Source organism: Nothobranchius furzeri, chromosome 13 (assembly GCF_043380555.1).
Source record: "Nothobranchius furzeri strain GRZ-AD chromosome 13, NfurGRZ-RIMD1, whole genome shotgun sequence".
NCBI classification, from domain to species: Eukaryota; Metazoa; Chordata; class Actinopteri; order Cyprinodontiformes; family Nothobranchiidae; genus Nothobranchius; species Nothobranchius furzeri.
The window spans coordinates 42,919,171-42,938,684 of NC_091753.1; the positions used below are offsets into that span (position 1 = coordinate 42,919,171).

Genomic DNA, 19,514 nt, shown 5'->3' on the forward strand with positions numbered 1-19,514 from the left:
GCCAGCGTGAAAAACTCAGAGTGACCGATTATTGTCAGAAATAATACAAAAAATTGGTTTCTTAGTGAACCTGCTCATTTAAAATAGTAAATTGTAAATGTTTGATTGTATTAACGCCAAATTAAAATTCCAATAGTTTTTGAGTTTTGGATGTTTTATTGGTTGAACTGTATGAAGATACACGTTTTCCTCGAGTCCAGCTGGATTTCTGTTTTGCACGTTCTTCCACAGGTCGACTCAGGTCAGCCTCTTAAACTTACAAACAGATTAATGTTCCACTAAACAGAACGACTCAGACATTTACTATTATAACACCTGGTGCTCAGAAACACAAATTTAAGACAATATTTAGATTCGATCTAAAACATTTGAACAGTATGAAGTAATCCGTACAACTTGAGAACTTTGCAAGGACATAAAAACGACCGTACATCCTAACATAGATATCTACACAAAAGCACTTTATTGCTGAAAGTTTGGGAAATAGAAAGAGGAATGCCTGGGTTTGGTTACATTGTTCCAAAATAAAAGCAGCTGAAGAAATGTACACACAGATACAACAACTTAAAGCCAGTGAACTAAAATAACAGCAAGGAAAAGAAAAGTGATTGCTTCTAATTTAGTATTAATTTCTTCCCAGACAGCTCGTAAAATCTGCTGACTCTAACAATCATCTTGATCAAAGCCATAAAATGATTAGAAATCTGATGTTTCTATAGAAATTGGAACAACTTGAAATGCTTGCTGCTCTCGCTTTCTGCATTTTCAGATTCAAGGAAAAATTAAATCCGTTTCAACTTTTTATAATGAATTAGGAAAGTTTTAAGATGTATACAGTATACAGTAAAAGCACCATTAAGTTTGTGTGTTTATCACAAGACTTCTTCTTTTCATCAGCTTTGGCAGCCACATTTAGGAACTGACACTTTTATCTGCTGTTTGACATCGGTTTCAAACCCTCAGTTTGTCTTCTTTTCCTGGAAGATCTTCTCATCTGTCCATGCTCAGTTCTGCCCTCTCCTCCTGTTAGCATCTGAGAGATAAACAATAGTAAAAGTCAATTAAACTGAACTGATCATCGTCTGAAAGTGAAGTATGAACAGTATTAAAGCTTGGAAGGTCTATGCGCTCTGATCTCATCTCTCTCCACATGGCAACAGCGCCAACCTCAGCTCAGCAGAGGGTGGGAGTGACGACTGCCCCCACAGAACCTCTGAGTCAATGTGGATGCTAGAGAGATGGACCTCATGAAAATGTTCAGTGAACTGCTGCAGCTGGAGAGGCATAGTAAAAGTCAGCCTAACATTTATGTGAGCGTCGCAGCAGCAAGCACGGTGAAATGAACTGACATGAGGCTGCAGCCGACATGAAGGAATTGTTTGACTTTTTTGGGAAATATACTCATGTGCTTCCCTGCTGTATGTTAGAAGAGAAGACTGATGCTATCCATGCGTCTGCTTTGGAAAATATGATTCAGCCGTCGACTCCCTTAACTGAGCTCAAAAACTGGAAAGTGAATGAATCAGCCCAGCCAGCCTGTACAAACACAATCACACACGCTGACCAGTAACTCCAAACTTTAGCCATTAATGTTTATATAACTTATGAAGTGTAAAAACAAAATATTTGGGGGTTTAGAGGAGGTTATGGGCTGGATTGCTTCTCAGTTAGAACCCTTGAGTTGGTTTTTTTCCCCACTAAGGGTACCAGGGGTCAAATGGAGATCCAGAAAGCTGATCAGCCTGACTCAGGCCTTTTCCAGCACTTAGTTCCTTAATTCCTGGTGAAATAATTTGTCTATGATTAAACTAACAAGATAAAAATGGGTCATTTGCAAAGTTTCTAGGAGAAAAAAATGAACAAAACTAAGCAAACAGCCCCCCCATCTCTCTCTCTCTCTCTCTCTCTCTCTCTCTCTCTCTCTCTCTCTCTCTCTCTCTCTCTCTCTTTCTCTTTATTGCATGTTTTATATGCACACCGATACAAGTTGAATCAATCTTCTCCTCTTAACTTTCAGCCAGACTATAGGCGGTTTTGAGAAATTTCCCAAAAGATCAAACTATTCCACTTAAATTATGGATGGGGTACAGAACAAACATGATGCAGGACAGAGCGTATGCCAAATGGATGCAGACACACACTTGAACTGACAGCCACAATCTGCTCAAACACAATTGTATTTATTCTATAAAATCAGGCTAAATGTTTCAACTTGCTGATTTGTTTCCCGTCTTTTCTCTTTGTCTCTGTTTACCTAAAACTCTTCGGGGTTTATTCCTTCCTTCTATAAGAAGTAAACAAACACACATACCACATGTTAATGTGCAACAACAGAAATGAGCTGCTTAAATAAAAAAGAGTAAACTCACTTTGGACCAATCGGGTAAATCGCTCCTCATCCCCTTCAAATTTTGTAATGTCAATTCCTGATGAAAAACAAAAACATTTTCTGAGAACCTGTGATTCTTACGTTTCAAAGCAATCATTCATCGACACTAAAGATGCCCATAGTACCATGCATCATACCATATAAGCATTGCAATTATATATGGTATTTTGAAAAGCAATGTGACTATTCTTTAAGATAGCAGGAATAAACAAGATGCAATCAATTCTAATAATAAACAATACTAAATAAAAGAAACAGAATATACTATCTATAATGCAAATTTGGTAGACTGCACCGGATGGAATAAAGTCTAAAAGGAGGTATATAAAAAAGTTTTGAAAAGTAATGTTCTACTATGTTCAAGTGAAGTGATAGGGTAGCAGGATGGAAAAAAACAGCAGTAGATTAAAAAGAGTTAATCAGCATGTTGCTCTGTAATATTTGCCAGATGGTAAGAGACCAAACAGGTGAGGGAGTGATGTGTCCTTGGCAATGGATGAGAACACTCCTTAATGACATCCTTATCAGGCCTCTTTGGATAATTTGCCTGTACACGCACAAATGTCCTAAAGGAGATCCGGACATCCATATCTAAGACTGTCAATTAACACCCTTGGATGTGTGCTTTTATGTGCATTTACCCTCCAGGGCGATGTTTGTGGTGCCAGTTCTCACTGAAGATTGAGGTCCTGAAACAAAAAGCATTCATGAATTACTGGCATGGTTAGTTTTGTGAGGATTTTGGACAGATTTTAAAGGATGAATATTCACCTGAGACAACCCTGGTAACCTTGGTGAAGGAGGGCTCGCCTTCAACGACCCGGGTAACCTTGGTGAAGGAGGGCTCGCCTTCAACGACCCTGGTAACCTTGGTGAAGGAGGGTTCACCTTCAATGACCCTGGTCACCTTGGTGAAGGAGGGTTCACCTCCAACAACCCTGGTAACCTTGGTGAAGGAGGGTTCACCTTCAACGACCCTGGTAACCTTGGTGACAGATGGTTGGCCTTCAACGATCCTTGTGACCTTGGATACACTAGGACCTGTCAAAGTAAAGAGGAAATTCAAATTTGTACAAATGTGTGACATCAACAATTAAAAATTGTTTTGATTGTAATTTCCTTTGGTATAAGAAATATATTTGCAAGAATTACCATCATTCTGACTTCTCAGAAACATTTTTTCTAAATATTGTGCATGCAAGCGTCTCATTAAAATGTGTTCATCGTATTTATGATCATTACATGCAAGCACGATTACCTCTATCGACAACACGTGTGATGATCTTCTCTAAGAAACAAGAAAGCAAGTAAATACAAGACAGATTGTTTAAAAGTAGTACTTATGTTGCAAATGAAAAGCAAACAAATATCACTACTTACTCATAAATGTAAGCGGTATTTCCTCATACCTGTATCCTTGAACAAACTGCAAACATACAACTTTGTTAAGCAGAGAATGTGTTACATTTAGCCTCATAATGTGAGAACATTTGGGAAATTACCAACAAAATGTATACCCTACTGATGCATTTAAGAAAACAACATGCTTCATAATTACAAAAATCAACACCTCATACTTCATGAAGTCTGAAATTGTGATGAAAAGGTAATTCACCTTAATTTGTATATAAGAAATGAGCCTCCTCAGTAATGCGAGAAGATCCTGGTTCCCCACAGGGATGTCTGGAAGAGAGCACAGGGCGTTGACAGCATTTAGGTTTTTACTGCGGTTACAAATTCAAGGTCATGTCTCGACAGATTTAAACCTGGAAGTAAATGCAAAAGGTTGAATGAAGGAAATTTTAACCTTCGGGGTACAAAACTTGGTCGACAACGTGAATGGCACCATTTGTGGCCATAATATCGGCTTCTTGGAGTTGAACTGAATTCACCTTCACTGTGCTGTTTGCCTGAAGTAAACGAATGAATGAACAAATGAGGTGTGAATGCCCAAGTCTGTAAATAACCACAAGTTTGTGAATACCCACAAGTTTCATGTGAACTTTGCTGCCCTGGAGGGACTTGACAAGATTTGTCACTCCAGACTCCAAACCGCCCCCGATGACAACACCATTACTGAAGTGATACAAAAGGATGGTTTTGAGGGCATTCGGGTTACCTGAAACAAACAATGGCAAACACATGATTATTAATTAACTGGCATACTTTTTTCAACTAGTCACGTACCTGAAAAACTTTATGACACAAAGAGAGTGAGGTAGACCTACTTTTCAATAAGGCAACATCTCTGTCACTTAGAACTGAAAAAGCCTTGTTGCTTGGGGCAAACAGAGTGAAATCTCCTTCTTGTTTGAGCAGGTCCGTCAACCCGGCAGCTTCCATTAGAGACAAAAATACACTGAAACAAAAAGAAGGAAAAACACTCGGTGGTTATGGAAAGCACCAAGGCCTAACAGATTTCACCGAAGCCTCTTAATCACTCCCTATGTGTCATGTGGATCCGATTAGACTTACGATTTCACATTTAACCCAAGTAAAATTTATCATCAACATTGTCCACTACTTACCTGAAACCTCCACGTTCCGTCAGAATTTCAAACATAGTTTTTTCTGCTGATTTCAGCATTGTCCTCATGAGATGAAGGGCTCCGTTGCTTCCTTCTTTACTGCCTCTTATCAGGCAGGAATTCTCAATGCACACAGCCTGCAGTCAGAATCCACATGTTACAAACAGACTCAAGCATTTCATTGAATACATTATAGCTAATGTGAAAATGACAGGAAGAATGTGTCTTATGCCAGTTTGTGGCACACGGTCTTAATTTCGGGTACAGCTTTACAGACGATGACGCACCGTGCGGTAAATGAAGACCCTGAGATATTTTCCTCCAATTGTCTCCAGCCTCTGGCCATTGTACAGTTTTCCCAGGCCAAACCTACTCTTAATGACGTGGTTCTCCAGAATAATCTTGAGGTCCCTTTGATCCATTGACATGACTTCATCTGAAAAAAGGAAGAACTTATTTTCATCTTCCCGCATAATTATTTACCTGTGGGACATTTACTCAGGCATCAACAATTAAAAAGGTGTACCTTAGCTTTTTGTTGTCAAAATTTGTCTTTCTTTTTCTTCACCTTGTGTTAATAATGTACATAGCAGCTATTTGTCATTAGACATAATACCACACTACGAACATATTTTGTTCTGTTTTCCATTCATACATCCATCCATCTTTTGTTTTTCCGAGGTCGGGTTGCGGGGACAGCAGCCTAACCAAATAGTCCGGGACTTCCCTCTCCCCGACCACTTTTTTTTCAATCGGGAAAACATAATTTTAGGTTTTGTGTGAAAAGGGTCACAGTCGCAGCACCAATCTGCCTATTAATCTCCCCATCCATCTCATCCTCACTTGCGAACAAGACCCCAAGATACCCCTCCACTTGAGGCAGGAACTTGTCTCTGACCCAGAAAAGGCATTCTACCCTTTTCTGACTCAAGACTGTTTTCAAGCCCAATAAATGAGATTATTTGAGAAACACAATTTATTTGTTGAAATACAGTTCGTTAAAGTATGGGCTTTAACCAATCACAACTATGGATACTTATAAGTGGGCACCAGTTTACCAGATTTTATCATTTATTTTCTGTTACCAGCACAATATGTTGTAGTTGTGTGCTTAACTTGCAATTTATGATGTTGGCTGTGTAAACCATTGAAAGTGTATCGATCAATTTCATTTTACTGATTACCACTGAATCCAGCAAGACTGACTAAAACATAAAACATTTTGTAATTCACCATGTCTAGTAAATCTACAGAGCTATCTCTCGTATTCATGGGGGAAAAAAATAGAAAATGCACATTGCTCCACTCCAGACTGCATTTGATTGAGGACAAGCCAACATTTACTTTCCACCGCCTGCTGAGTGGAAAACAGAGGTGAATACATGATAAAACAAGCTGCATGTGACTCACCAGTGAAGGCAGCATTCAGCGGGGCCAGCAAAGTGTACTCAGCATCTGCCATCATTTCAGTGGTAATGCCAAGCTCGGCTACCATGTCACCAAAGGTTGACAGTGAGCCTCCCAACAGATCCATCACCTGTTTAGCTTAAAGGCGAAACATAATTCACAAACAGTTAAAACATGAACAAAATATTACAACTTTGTATGATCAGCATGGTAAATAGGAGTCTAACCTGAGTCTGGCATGAGCACTTGGTCAATGAGATGGATGACACCATTAGAAGTGACAATATCCTTTTTAAGCACCATTTTGATGCCATTAACTGTCAGACTTTCTCCATCACAGCCGATTTCGATATTGTTTCCTTCCAGGGTCTCATAAGAAGTTCCAGCCATGATGGCCTCAGAGCACTGGACCGAGTCCAGCAAGTGGTAATTCAGGAGAGCTGAAACAAGATGACGTTTTTAAGTTGGTATGCGGTAAAGCTGTGCATTTAAATCCTTATTTGATGTATTTATGGTCATATGTATTTTTTTCTGTATTTCTGCAGCTGAAGAAATACTGCCTGTAAAACCTGCAGGACTTCTTTGGTTTCCATAGGGTTTTGTGTGAATTGATTCAACACGTTGTGTTTAACTTTGAGCAAAACGGTTACGAGTTCATAGACCAGCATGAAAAAGAACCTTTGCAGGAACCAGCTGCTCGATGAGATAGCTTCCTTCTGCTACTTAGTACTTGTACAAAATAAATTTGATGAAACTGTTGACTGGTTTTCCAAGCTCTCAGTCTAGGATGCAGGGGTGCCTCCAGAAAATTTCAATAGGGGTGGCCAGATGCGGCCAAAGAAATTTTTGGTTTGGCACACCAAGTTGGACCTTGTGGTAACTCTGGTTGAATTTAGTCTGTGGCGATGTACTGCATTGCGCCTTTATTTGTTTTTTATTAAAATAACAGAACATATCCAAAACATTAAACTAAAATTTTACAAACACAAACATTTTTGAAAAATACATGTCAGTTATTTAAAATGTTATCCCAAATTTTATTTATAAATGAATTTTTATTAGGTTAATTCACCTGTTGCTGTGGTCACAAAAAAATCAAAATAAAAACTATGGTGATTAAAAACTTTTTTTAACTAGTGAGCAGCAGAAACATATGTATTTTTTTTATTCTGATTATTTCTTTGTTCATTAATTGTAATACTTTAATTTTGTTTTACAATTATGTCTTGAATTAAAAAATATCAATATATGGTTTGACTGAACATTAATAGGATTTGTTAACACTGCCTTTTCCTGGGGTGGGGGCAGCAGTTTTCTAGGGGTGGCCATGGCCACACCTGGCTACCCCTTGGGGGTGCCCTTGCTAGGATGTAATTTAGTCAGGTGAGAGAAGCAGACTGCCCAGATAGAGATGTCGGTAGAGAGGCAGAGGATTCACAGGTGACCCTTGTAACAATGCGATAATAAGGGTAAATTTAGCTATTAATTTAGTAGAGTTGTATATGGTTATGGAACACACTGACTGATAAACAGTACGAGAGTGAAAAAGCAAGGAAAGGTTTGGAAAATCCCTTCTCAGGTAACAAAACTTGGAAATTTCAGATCAATTCATAATCTTTATAAATAAGAATCTCGAATGGGATGTTAATCCATTTTTTCCAGAACCTCCAATCTAAATGCCTGTGAGGTAATTAGCCTCTAAGGTTTTCTAAAATCAAAATAATTAATTACTTCTACTTATTTTTTTACTGAAAGGAGTATTTAAATGGGACAAACATTACAAAATTACATGTACATTTTGCATTACTCCCCCCCCCCCCGCACACACACACACACACACACACACACACACACACACACACATTTCAAATCAAAATTAAGTTCTGTCTTACATACATACATTCAAAATTGAAGGAGTAGAAAAATGCTAATTCTTAAACTCGAGAATTCAAATATATGTCTTTGTTATTTAAATTTAAAGGAATGTTAGGCTCCCAAGTCATTCTGTGAGGTGGAATAATGACAAAAGTATGAACTTATTGCATTTGGCTCTTTAGATGCAGAAACTTGTGAAGAGTAATTGCATTCACCTTTGAGAACGTCTTTGTCTCTTAAAAGTCTTTCCATTACTTCACCATCAATCTTATCAAAGGCATCATTGGTGGGAGCAAAGAGAGTGAAGTGTCCTTGCTGACCAAGTTTATCAAGCAGTTCAGCGCTTAGAGCCATATCCTAAAAGATGGTTTCACAATGAAAGTCATTTTTATGGAATTCAGCAAACATTAAAAAGTAAAAATGAATACATTTGCCTTCTGTACACTTACACTCAGAGTTGACAAGTCTTCATTGACTTCAATGACATCCTTAATGGTGTTTCCAACACTGGTGATGACACGGTCGATGACATGCACAACGCCATTGGTGGCAACCTGATTGCCATAGATAATCCTTGCACAGTTCACAGTCACCACCTGCACATTACATACATTTTATCGCCGCTGTCTTAAAAAGTTATTGTTTATTCAACTAACGGCTCAGATGTACTCACCCCATTGGAATAATGATTGATATGGAGACCTAGGTCATTGTACATAGAAGTTACTTTCAGTCCATTCTTTAAATCTTTGGTCAAGAGGCGTTTGTTAACCATGTGATAATGCATAGCATTGAACAGTTCGATGTTGACGTTGCTGACCAGTGCAGCCCTCACTTCCTGTAAGATGAGAAGTATAAAAGTTTAAAATCTGACTGACAAAGTAGTTACAGAAAGTTTTGTTTTATCTTGACTTACTGAGTCCAACTTGTCCCATGCGTCATTGCTAGGAGCAAAGAAAGTAAAAGATCCCGGCCCCTCGATCTCAGATTTTAGCTTTGAAATGTCGGCATAGTTTTGGGTTGAAGTGGCAGACACGAGACCCAAACTTCCATAAACGTGGTCAATTGGAGCAACTTAAATAGGAATAAACAAAAAACTTGAAACACGGGCTAACAAAATGTTATTACACTATGTGTCACACATCTGACTGACAGCTGTAGGATTTAGCTTCTTGTAACTTTGACACAAAAAGTTAGACATTGCACTGTACCTGCAGGACAACCGAGCATGCCATCAAGCTTCATGTACCCTGGGCAGCACTCATAAAGCACAGTCCTGCAGACAAAACACAAAACATAGATTCTGCAATTCCTTTGAAACCATATACCAAGATCTTTTCCATTTGAGTTTTGAAATAAATTTGGCTTTTGTCATGGCTGATATGTTTTTGTTTGAGTCATCATTTGGTGTTGGTGAAAAGACTTTTATGTATCCAGATGTAACGTATTACCTTGTGGGTTGTTCCAAAAGACCATGTGATCCAGCAGTTTGAGCCTAAACCTAATGGAAAGGGTATTTTGAGGTTTATGCTACCAATACAGTAGTACATCTTGTAGCCAGGACTTTCTCTTTGAAGCTAACTGGTTTGGTCTTTTCTTGGCATTTGACCAACTGCAAATATGTTCTTCAGAAAGTGTTTACTTAACACAACAAACATGAGTTTTGATATGCTTTCAGAGAACACTTGTGCTAAAAACATCTTTACTGCAGTGTTTTACAGTTTGGAATAAACGTTTTAATACAGATAAGCTAATTAAACACAATAAAGAAATGGTTGTTTTTTTTTTTTTTTTTTACTGGCAGAGAAGCAAGTGATGACTGTGTCTTCCCCCTTGTTTTGCCTGACACCATACAGCCTGAAGAGAATTGTAAAATTCAAAGTGCAGCTGTGAAATAAAAACACAACTTGTGTCAGCATGTTTGGTCCCGTTGGAACTACAACAGTGACTCTATCAATGGGAAAACTACACTTGTGGAGATGTGCATCTAGTTCTAAATAACTCGTGGATATTAAACTAAAAAAACACCACAAGACATAAAGGAAACCATTGATGTGGGTATTAAGGGTAAAGAGTACCATATGTTCCTAGTTGGCAGCAGAGTTCATTAGGTCATATTACCCAGTTTTAAATTGTGTCTGTTCCAGCTTATAGCAAAAACACAGTTAGGGTGAACACTGGGAACATTAGGAACATCATTGTGTCTTTGCTTTTTTTAATTAGCTAAATGAAAAAATAGACCTTGTAAAATGTAAATTGATGCATAACATGTAAAACGTGCTAAGGTTTAAGACTATACCAAGTACAGTATGTCAAATCTGCATACCAGCATGCTTTCTTATTGTAGTAGAAAGCTGCAATTGAATTCATATAAAAATGACTTATTTAAAGTCATTTTTTAATTGTATTTCATAAAAAATGTTTGTGAAAAATCTAGTATATTCCAAGATAGAACCTCATTTGTGTGTCATACCTAAAAATCCAGGCTTTGAAACCATCAAGAGTTAAGACTTTGAAGGTTTACTAAGGCTTGCTTTTTTTTCAGTTTTTTTTTAAATAATAATTTTCATGTGTTCAGTGTTTCTGACAGTGCACAGACCTCCGCTGCAGGGTCTTGGCTAACTGCATGCATAAAACAGCTGTACTTGAATCAAGGTTGAATGGAGTTCCACAGCCTGGGATGAGCTCACGAGAAACAGTGTTTGACTCCACCCTGTTTCTTCCGAAGTCTAAAATCATCTCCTTTGTTTTGTTCAACTTTTGACCATCATTATCTTTAAGAGCACAAGAAATTTTGATAACTTTGTGTGAAGTATCGTGTTTGTAATGTACAGAGTTTTAATCCTCGCCAAAGGGTCGTCTGAAAGTTAAAGTTTTCTTGGACTCAGACCTGCATTGGAAGCAGAAATGTTCCCTCAGAGAGTTGTCAAAAATTTTGGCTGCTGCATTAAGTTAGACCCTGTTGGAACAATATGAAAAGGTTTCCTGTCTTGACTGACCTGGCAGCAACCTGAACTGATCAAAAAGTAGCTTTTAAAATATATAACGACCTGCATTTGGAGAGAAAAAAGTTTTCAGTTATCCGATCCAAGTTATTAGTGTTATAACTTTATAACTATGTACAGGCATTCTCCAACAATAAAACGTATGTTGTAATCTATGCATTTATTGTGCTAAAAGAACATTTTATCTGTAAAATCATAATTTATTCTTTAGGGACCTTGAAAGTTAGGACTCCTATTACTTTTAAAATAGAAATGTTGCGTCTCCCTGGGCTGCCACCTTACCGTGGTGGAGGGGTTTGAGTGTCTCAATGATTCTAGGAGCTAAGTTGTCTGAGGCTTTCGGCCTCTGGTAGGGTCACCCATGGCAAACAGGTCCTAGATGAGTGATCAGACAAAGAGCAGCCCGAAGACCTCTTATGAATGAATGAATTATATAAATGATAACCGTGTTCCCTCGCCTGGACGTGGGTCACTGGGGCCCCCCTCTGGAGCCAGGTCTGGAGGTGGGGCACGTTGGTCGAGTGCCTGGTTGCCGGGCTTTCATACATGGAGCCTGGCCGGGTACAGCCCGAAGAGGAAACATGGGTCCCCCTTCCCATGGGCTCACCACTCGTGGGAGGGGCCAAAGGGGTCGGGTGCAGTGTGTGACGGGTGGTAGTCGAGGGCAGGACCCTTGGCGGTCTGATCCTCGGCTACAGAAGCTGGCTCTTGGCATATGGAATGCCACCTCTCTGGTGGGGAAGGAGCCTGAGTTGGTGTGTGAGGTTGAGAGGTTCCGACTAGGTATAGTCGGACTCACCTCAACGCATGGCTCTGGCTCTGGAATCAGTTTCCCTGAGAAGGGCTGGACTTTCTACCACTCTGGAGTTGCTCCTACTGAGAGGCGCCGAGCAGGGGTGGGCATACTAGTTGCCCCCATCTTGATGCCTGTACGTTGGGGTTTACCCCAGTGAATGAGAAGGTAGCCTCCCTCCGCCTAAGTGTGGGGGGATGGGTTCTGACTGTAGTCTGTGCTTATGCACCAAACTACAGTTCAGTCTACCCACCTTTTTTGGAGACCTTGGAGGAGGTGCTGCAGAGTTCTCCATCCGGTGACTCCCTCGCTCTGCTGGGGGACTTTAACGCTCACGTGGGCAACAACGGTGAGACCTGGAGAGGTGTGGTTGGGAGGAACAACCCCCCCAATCTGAATTTGAGTGGTGTTTTGTTATTGGACCTCTGTGCCAGTCGTGGATTGTCCATAATGAACACCATGTTCAGACATAAAGGTGTCCATATGTGCTCTTGGCACCAGGATACCTTAGGCCGCAGCTCGATGATCGAATTTGTTGTTGTTTCATCTGAACTGCGGCCGCATGTCTTGGACACTCAGGGGAAGAGAGGGGCGGCGCTGTCAACTGACCACTACCTGGTGGTGAGTTGGCTCAGATGGTGGGGGAGGATGCCGGTCAGACCAGGCAGGCCCAAACATATCGCGAGGGTCTGCTGGGAATGTCTGGCAGAGTCTCCTGTCAGAAGGAGCTTCAATTACCCCCTCCAACAGAACTTCCAAAATGTTCCGGGGGAGGCGGGGGACATTGAGTCTGAATGGACCCTGTTCCGTGCCTCCATTGTTGAGGTGGCCGACCGGAGCTGTGGTCCCAGGCCTTTCGTGGTGGCAACCCCCGAACCCGCTGGTGAACACCGGCGGTTAGTGATGCTGTCAATCTGAAAAAAGAGTCCTATCAGGTCTTTTTGGCCTGCGGGACTCCAGAGGTAAGCTGAAAAAAGAGTCCTATCAGGTCTTTTTGGCCTGTGGGACTCCAAAGGTAGCTGACGGGTACCGGCAGTCCAAGAAGAACATGGCTCGGGTGGTCGCCAAGGCAAAAATCTAGGCATGGGAGAAGTTCGGTGAGACCATGGAGCAAGACTTCCATTCGAGGAGATTCTGGTCCACCGTCCGGCGCCTCAGGGGGGAAAAGCACTGCACTACCAACACTATCTATAGTGGGGATGGTGTGCTGCTGACCTCTACTCAGGACATTGTGGATCGGTGGGCAGAATACTTCGAAGACCTCCTCAATCCCACCGAAATGTCTTTCAGTGAGGAAGCACAGACTGGGGACTTTGGGTTGGCCTCTCAAATCTCTGGTGCTGAGGTCACTGAGGTGGTTAAAAAGCTCCTCTGTGGCAAGGCTCCAGGGGTGGATAAGATCCGCCTGGCGTTCCTTAAGGCTCTGGATGTTGTGGGGCTGTGTTGGCTGACGCGGCTCAGCAATATCACGTGGACATCGGGGGCAGTCCTACTGGACTGGCAGACCGGGGTGGTGATCCCCTTATTTAAAAGGGGGGGCCACAGGGTGTGTTCCAACTACAGGGGGTCACACTCCTGAGCCTTCCTGGTAAGGTCTATTCAGGGGTTCTGGAGAGGAGGGTCCATCGGATTGTTGAACCTCAGAATCAGGAGGAGCAATGTGGTTTTCGTCCTGGCCGTGGAACACTGGACCAGCTCTATACCCTTAGGGGGATCCTGGAGGGTGTGTGGGAATTTGCCCAACCAGTCTACATGTGTTTTGTGGATTTGGAGAAGGTGTCTGACCACGTCCCTCTGGGGGCCCTGTGGGGGGTACTCCGGGAGTATAGGGTACCAGGCCCTCTGATACGGGTTGTTAGGTCTCTGTATGCCTGGTGTCAGAGCTTGGTCCGCATTGCCGGCAGTAAGATGGGCTCGTTCACAGTGAGAGTTGGACTACGCCAAGGCTGCCCTTTGTCACCGATTCTGTTCATAACCTTTATGGACAGGATTTCTAGGCGCAGCCAAGGTGTGGAGGGCATCCGTTTTGGTGGCCTGAGGATCAGGTCTCTGCTTTTTGCAGATGATGTGGTCCTGTTGGCTTCATCAGAACGTGATCTTCAGCTTTCGCTGGAGCTGTCCGCAGCCAAGTGTGAAGCAGCTAGGATGAGAATCAGCTCCTCTAAATCTGAGACCATGGTCTTGATTCGGAAAAAGGTAGAATGCCTCCTTCGGGTCAGGGATGAGGTCCTGCCCCAAGTGGAGGAGTTTAAGTATCTCGGGGTCTTGTTCACGCATGAGGGAAAACTGAAGGGTGAGATCGATAGGTGGATTGGGGCTGCATCTGCAGTGATGTGGGCATTCTCTTCTGGCACTCACAGAGCACAGTCACTTCTGCTTTGCTCCCTTATCTTATCTTTTTCCCAAGGCTCTTTCTGTCCCATCTGCCTACAGAGCGCTTCTCTGCATTTCCTCTGGAAATCACTATTTTTCAGAAATGGATTTAATTAATTGGTCATTCAACATGATTGATAAGATTTTTTCTACGATGAGAACGGAGGAGGGGGCTCGGGCTTGCCCTCGCGGGACACACGCAGCGGGATATATGCTCGATTCCTGGAAGAAGTGGAATGTCATCTGTCTCTCTCAGCTGTCCATTGAGAACGTCGAAGATATGTGGATATTTGGCCTGATGATCACTGGATTTCTTCTGATTGGAGTGGGAGGATATCTGGTTTTCCGAAAAATTGATGACAGGAGCGATTGGAGGGCGACTCGCACCCATGGACGGCACCGTCCAGGTGGAGACTTCACAGACTGGGACATTACTCGAGGTGAATCGCCAGCTGGACAATGTCTTAGCTGCGTTACCAGTGTTAGTGCGCAAAATGGATGTCATCTCGGAGAGGGTCACCGGACGGTGTGGAGGTGTTTAATCACTGAATTGGCTTCACTGGAGGACTTGAATGATCAATACAGACTTTAAGGCAGAGGGGGAAAGGATCTCTGCCTGACCCAAACAAAGTCCTGTTATCCAATCTGACGCCATGAGCAGCCTTGGAGTTGCGTGCAAAAACCCCCACGATGGAAGGAATGCAGACAAATTCTGTGAAAACCCTACCTACCCCCCCCCCCCCCCCCCCCCGCCTTCAGATTGTGGTCTCTGCATCGAGGTCATCAAGATGGAGGCACTCACTGTGCTCTGTGCTTTCCCATGACCTCCCACCCACCTGTGGATCCAGTTGGCCAAGCACCACACAGGCTGCTCCCGCTGAGGAAACCAGGGTCTCAGCCCCCCCCTGCCTACCTACCGGGTCTCATGTTGTGAACTGTGATGTTCGTGCTTATATGTTGAGGTGTTTTTTTTTTTTTTGCATAGTAGAGCTACACCCTGCCGGTGTAACTCTGTTAATGCCTTTTTCTCCCTCCCCGAACTCTCCTCATGTAATCTCCTCTTCATCTATTGAAATGAGCGCCGTTGTGGCTGCTCTCGTGGTCTGCCTGTATCTGTCCTGTCTATATGTGTGTGTGTAATCTTGGTCAGGCTGTTCTCTGGAGTCAAGTTCCTATGCTCTGGTTCGCTGGAGCGCTGGCAATACAATTCTTTCTGATTCTGATTGTACTGGTTTGTTGTGGTGAAGAGAGAGCTGAGTCAGAAGGCGAAGCTCTCGATTTACTGGTCGATCTACGATCCTACCCTCACCTATGGTCATGAGCTTTGGGTAGTGACCGAAAGAACGAGATTGCGGATACAAGCAGCCAAAATGAGTTTTCTCCGAAGAGTGGCTGGGCTCTCCCTTAGAGATAGGGTGAGAAGCTCGGTCATTTGGGACAGGCTCGTAGTAGACCCGCTGCTCCTCCACATCGAGAGGAGCCAGTTGAGGTGGCTCAGGCATCGGGTCAGGATGCCTCCTGGACGCCTCCCTGGTGAGGTTTTCCGGGCACATCCAAGCGAGAAGAGACCTAAAGGTAGACCCAGGACACGGTGGAGGGATTATGTCTCTCACCTGGCCAGGGAATGCCTTGGGATTCCCCTAGAGGAGCTGGCCCAAGTGGCTAGGGAGAGGGAAGTCTGGGCCTCTCGCCTTAGGCTACTGCCCCCGCGACCCGACTCCGGATAAGTGGATGAAAATGGATGGATGGATGGATGGATGGATGGATGGATGGATGGATGTTGGGCAATAAATGAGAGAAATATAATCAGTCTGACATAGCAAATGTAAACTAGACATTCCAAGTACTCTGCTTGTCTGTTCATCTAATAATTTAAATTAAAGTGGAAATATTTTATAGGTTTACCTATTCTAGTTGAACTTGCACTAAAATGTATTGACTAGTCTGAACCTTATTATATTTAAAAATCTACAGAATAGTTGTCAGATTGTGTATGAAAGGGAGAAACCAAATCAGAGATGCCTAAAAACAAGCCAGGCTTGGCTCCACGTTTAAATTCAAAAGTGCTGAACCAGTTGGAATAACAGCCAAAAAGGGGGGTTTTAATGATTGAGCTGAACATGTTTCCATTCATTCAACGTTTTGCAGGCACATCATATTCTGGAATCAGTGGTTCACCGCTGTGGCGCCCAATGACGACAAGGCTTCGAACATTAGAAATCCCCCTTTTGGAGTTTATGGGATCAAATAAGATTGTCTTCAAGATGAAGAGCTCAGGGCTGCTTCCATAAATGTCATTTTACACACAAGTGTAATTCAGAGTAACTTAGCAGATGTCTATGTGCTGGGGAAACATCCAAGTTTCCAGTAGGACCCTTAAAAAGAGGGGAGAAAGCGTGGAACAAAAGACAGAAACAAAACATTCAGAAGCACACATAACTGAAGCTATAGTTAAAACATTTTACTTTATTTAAATAATATATATTTATATACGGAGTGAGAAACTTACGCTTTCTTTCCACAAATGGATCCGTGGTACCAATTACGACAAGTGCTAAAGTATTTCTTCTTTGTTCCCATGACTTGCTGGAGTGCACAGACGTTGGGTCTAATGAGATTTGTTACAGAAAAGAAGGCCAGAAAATTAATCAGCATCTAAAAAATTGTAGGAAGTTTTCAAAACCAAATGATGCACATACAAATGAATCTATGAGGAAAAAGCCGTATTTGGCTAAGATATCCAACTGGCAGGAATGAATAATAATTTAGCAGCAACCCCTGCTGCTTCTGAAGCAAGGCAGTCTGATATGAATAATGAAATCTGATCCTGCTGTGCAGTTTTAAATTGTGATTCAATTGCCTCTTTAGTTAGATTTTTCCTTGTGAATAATTGCCATTCAATTATATTTTATAGAATGTTGATTAAAATACATTTTTTAATTACTCAAACTGAAAAGCAAAAGTTAGCAGTTTAACAATAAAACACTGATGGGCACTAAATAAGGAACAGCTGTAGAAATGCAAAAAATAAAAAACAAATAACTCATGTATTAATCAAATAAGGTATTAGAATCATAAATTCAAGCATGTTTAACTAAAATAAAGAGAAAACATTTAATTTTGTGAAGCTTACCCTTCTTTTCTTGCCCTAATGCGGCTGTGGCTAACTATTTTGTCATAAGCTGAGGAATCAGCATAATCAAGAGCAGAAAGCACAAAGAGTGCAAAGGCAGTTGCACAAAGGAGCTTCATTCTCACTCCTGGAAGCCCCTCCAAACCCAGAGAAGTGAGAGCAGTGCCTCAGCCCGGGTTTATATAGCACAAGTCTCAGCCTTCTCTCTAGGAGGATGGCTAAAATACTCACACCACCCAAGCTACTCCAAATGCCACATTTCCTTTACTTTTTACTGGACTTCATCACTTTTAGCATGATGAATTGCTGTCAATGAATTATTTAACATTAAATGTCCAGAAATACCTTTTAAGATATTGTGCCAAAATTTGTCATTCCCTGTTAATTGAAAACAGTTGTGATTTATATCTATGAAAGGCGCTATATAAATAAACTTTTACTTACTTACTTACTTACTTTTCTTTCATGTTGGTTGTAATGATGTTTAATCCACTTTTAATGCATTATGTGGAAAATAAATATATAGTTAGAGTAGGAAAAGTTGTTCAGGTGCAGAACTGAATTTGCAATTTTCTGTGGTGAGATTTCAAATAAAAAATGTCTTAAAGCAAAGAAAGTCATATCTGCTGTGAAAGAGCATTTTTAACGAAACATTTACTCCCTCTAGTGGCAGGAAAGATCATTGATTCTGGTTAAAAGGATTTGGGATAAGATACAAAATTAATTTGCTCTTTCATCTCTAAAGCAACAAAAAATAAATAAAACAAAATCAAAAACTACACAACAAACAAAAAGGAAACGTATCTGCAATCCAAATGAATTACATTTTAACCTGATTTCATTTTAAATGTCCTTCCACAAACCACATTTTTAAAAGACATACAGCACAAACTTTCATTGCCGTCATTCTGGAGCAGAAGTGTTGCTTTTGCGTTGCACGGTTAAATTTTCTGCGATGAAACCATCACAGGAAATGACCGTCTGTAAAATAACTCATAAATACTGTATGAGAAATTTAAAACACTAGAGCTGTTAAAGAGGAAAGGACAATAAACCAACAGCTCAGACGAGCAGCAGCTAATAGCAACTCATAAATCAGAGATAAAGGAGTGAAAATATATTTATTATTTATATGACATGTTTGTTTTTTAGCTGGACACCTTAAATAATTGGCATTTTATAAATATTAATGGTCTCCATTTTACTATGGCAATGTGGCTATTACCGAACCGTTATGGGACAGAGTTTGAATAAATTAGATTGAGCTAGATTATAATTAGATTGAATTAAAAGATAATTGAGTTTAATTAGACTGCATATAATTGGACATTAATTTCCGAGTTTAATTTTCTCTGTAAGGGGCCCTGGGGGATGTTTCAGTTGGCGATGAACGAATTTAATAAGCAAGCTTTTGAAAAAGTTTTGTAAATAACAGTTTCACTCAGAAAGGCTCAATAATGCATTGCTGTATTTTCTGAAAGACTACATCATTTTATTTACAACATGAATTTATTGTAGTTATTACTCAAAAGCAGCATTAGTGAGGCTCAGCGCTCGTTGTTAAACCTTGTGACTTCAGCTAGATGCCTCATGTGTGGCCAGGAAAGCAATTTACTGGCTTTTAAAAAGCAACAAACTTAATATGACTCTAACTTAAGACCTTGTAAAACCACTTATAACAGAAAAAATCACTCTGGAAAATATTCACTTTACTTTTCCAATCTCACGAATCAGACCGGAAAAAAACTGAGAGCTCATTTGCATGTGGATGAAAATATGACTTATAAAATCCCTGCAGTGATAATAAATGCAGTGTTGGCTTTTGGAACACTCAGCCTGAACCACTACTTTAATGCACACATCAACAGCTGCAAAAAAAAGTTTTTACATTGTTTTCTCTGTTTGAATCTTGTTAGAAAGTTCCTTTTAAGTAAGTATAGGTTTACTGACAGGGGTGTTACTATGGTAACAAGAACTGACTTTAGTTTCATTGAGACTTCCTGTAAGCTTC

General features: G+C 41.1%; 1 protein-coding gene across 2 annotated transcripts; it reads right to left on the reverse strand.

Moving 5' to 3' along the window:
* Positions 1–440: 440 nt before the first annotated feature.
* postnb (periostin, osteoblast specific factor b) lies at positions 441–17,673 on the reverse strand. Of its 2 annotated transcripts, XM_015951373.3 has the most exons (22): positions 17,504–17,673; positions 16,880–16,978; positions 9,411–9,475; positions 9,116–9,273; positions 8,873–9,037; positions 8,649–8,795; positions 8,415–8,556; positions 6,552–6,764; positions 6,328–6,462; positions 5,205–5,353; positions 4,918–5,054; positions 4,618–4,748; positions 4,378–4,508; positions 4,197–4,299; positions 4,005–4,072; positions 3,770–3,815; positions 3,648–3,677; positions 3,161–3,430; positions 3,031–3,078; positions 2,370–2,426; positions 2,255–2,284; positions 441–1,033 (listed from the first exon to the last, which is right to left on the reverse strand). In XM_015951373.3, exons 1-22 carry the CDS (start codon positions 17,620–17,622, stop codon positions 1,005–1,007), a joined length of 2,472 nt encoding a protein of 823 aa, XP_015806859.1. In that variant the 5' UTR covers positions 17,623–17,673; the 3' UTR covers positions 441–1,004. The 2 variants fall into 2 exon arrangements, with proteins under 2 accessions (XP_015806859.1, XP_015806860.1); XM_015951374.3 differs by lacking the exon at positions 2,255–2,284 and having other exon boundaries at positions 867–1,033.
* Positions 17,674–19,514: the final 1,841 nt, after the last annotated feature.

Excerpts from the sequence above, each read along its gene's own strand:
- postnb (XM_015951373.3), bottom strand. The coding sequence starts at position 17,622 with ATGAAGCTCCTTTGTGCAACTGCCTTTGCACTCTTTGTGCTTTCTGCT. Across the intron at positions 4,749-4,917 it reads ACGGAACGTGGAGGTTTCAG|TGTATTTTTGTCTCTAATGG; the intron begins GTAAGTAGTGGA and ends TTTTTGTTTCAG. Across the intron at positions 4,509-4,617 it reads AGATGTTGCCTTATTGAAAA|GTAACCCGAATGCCCTCAAA; the intron begins GTAGGTCTACCT and ends TGTTTGTTTCAG.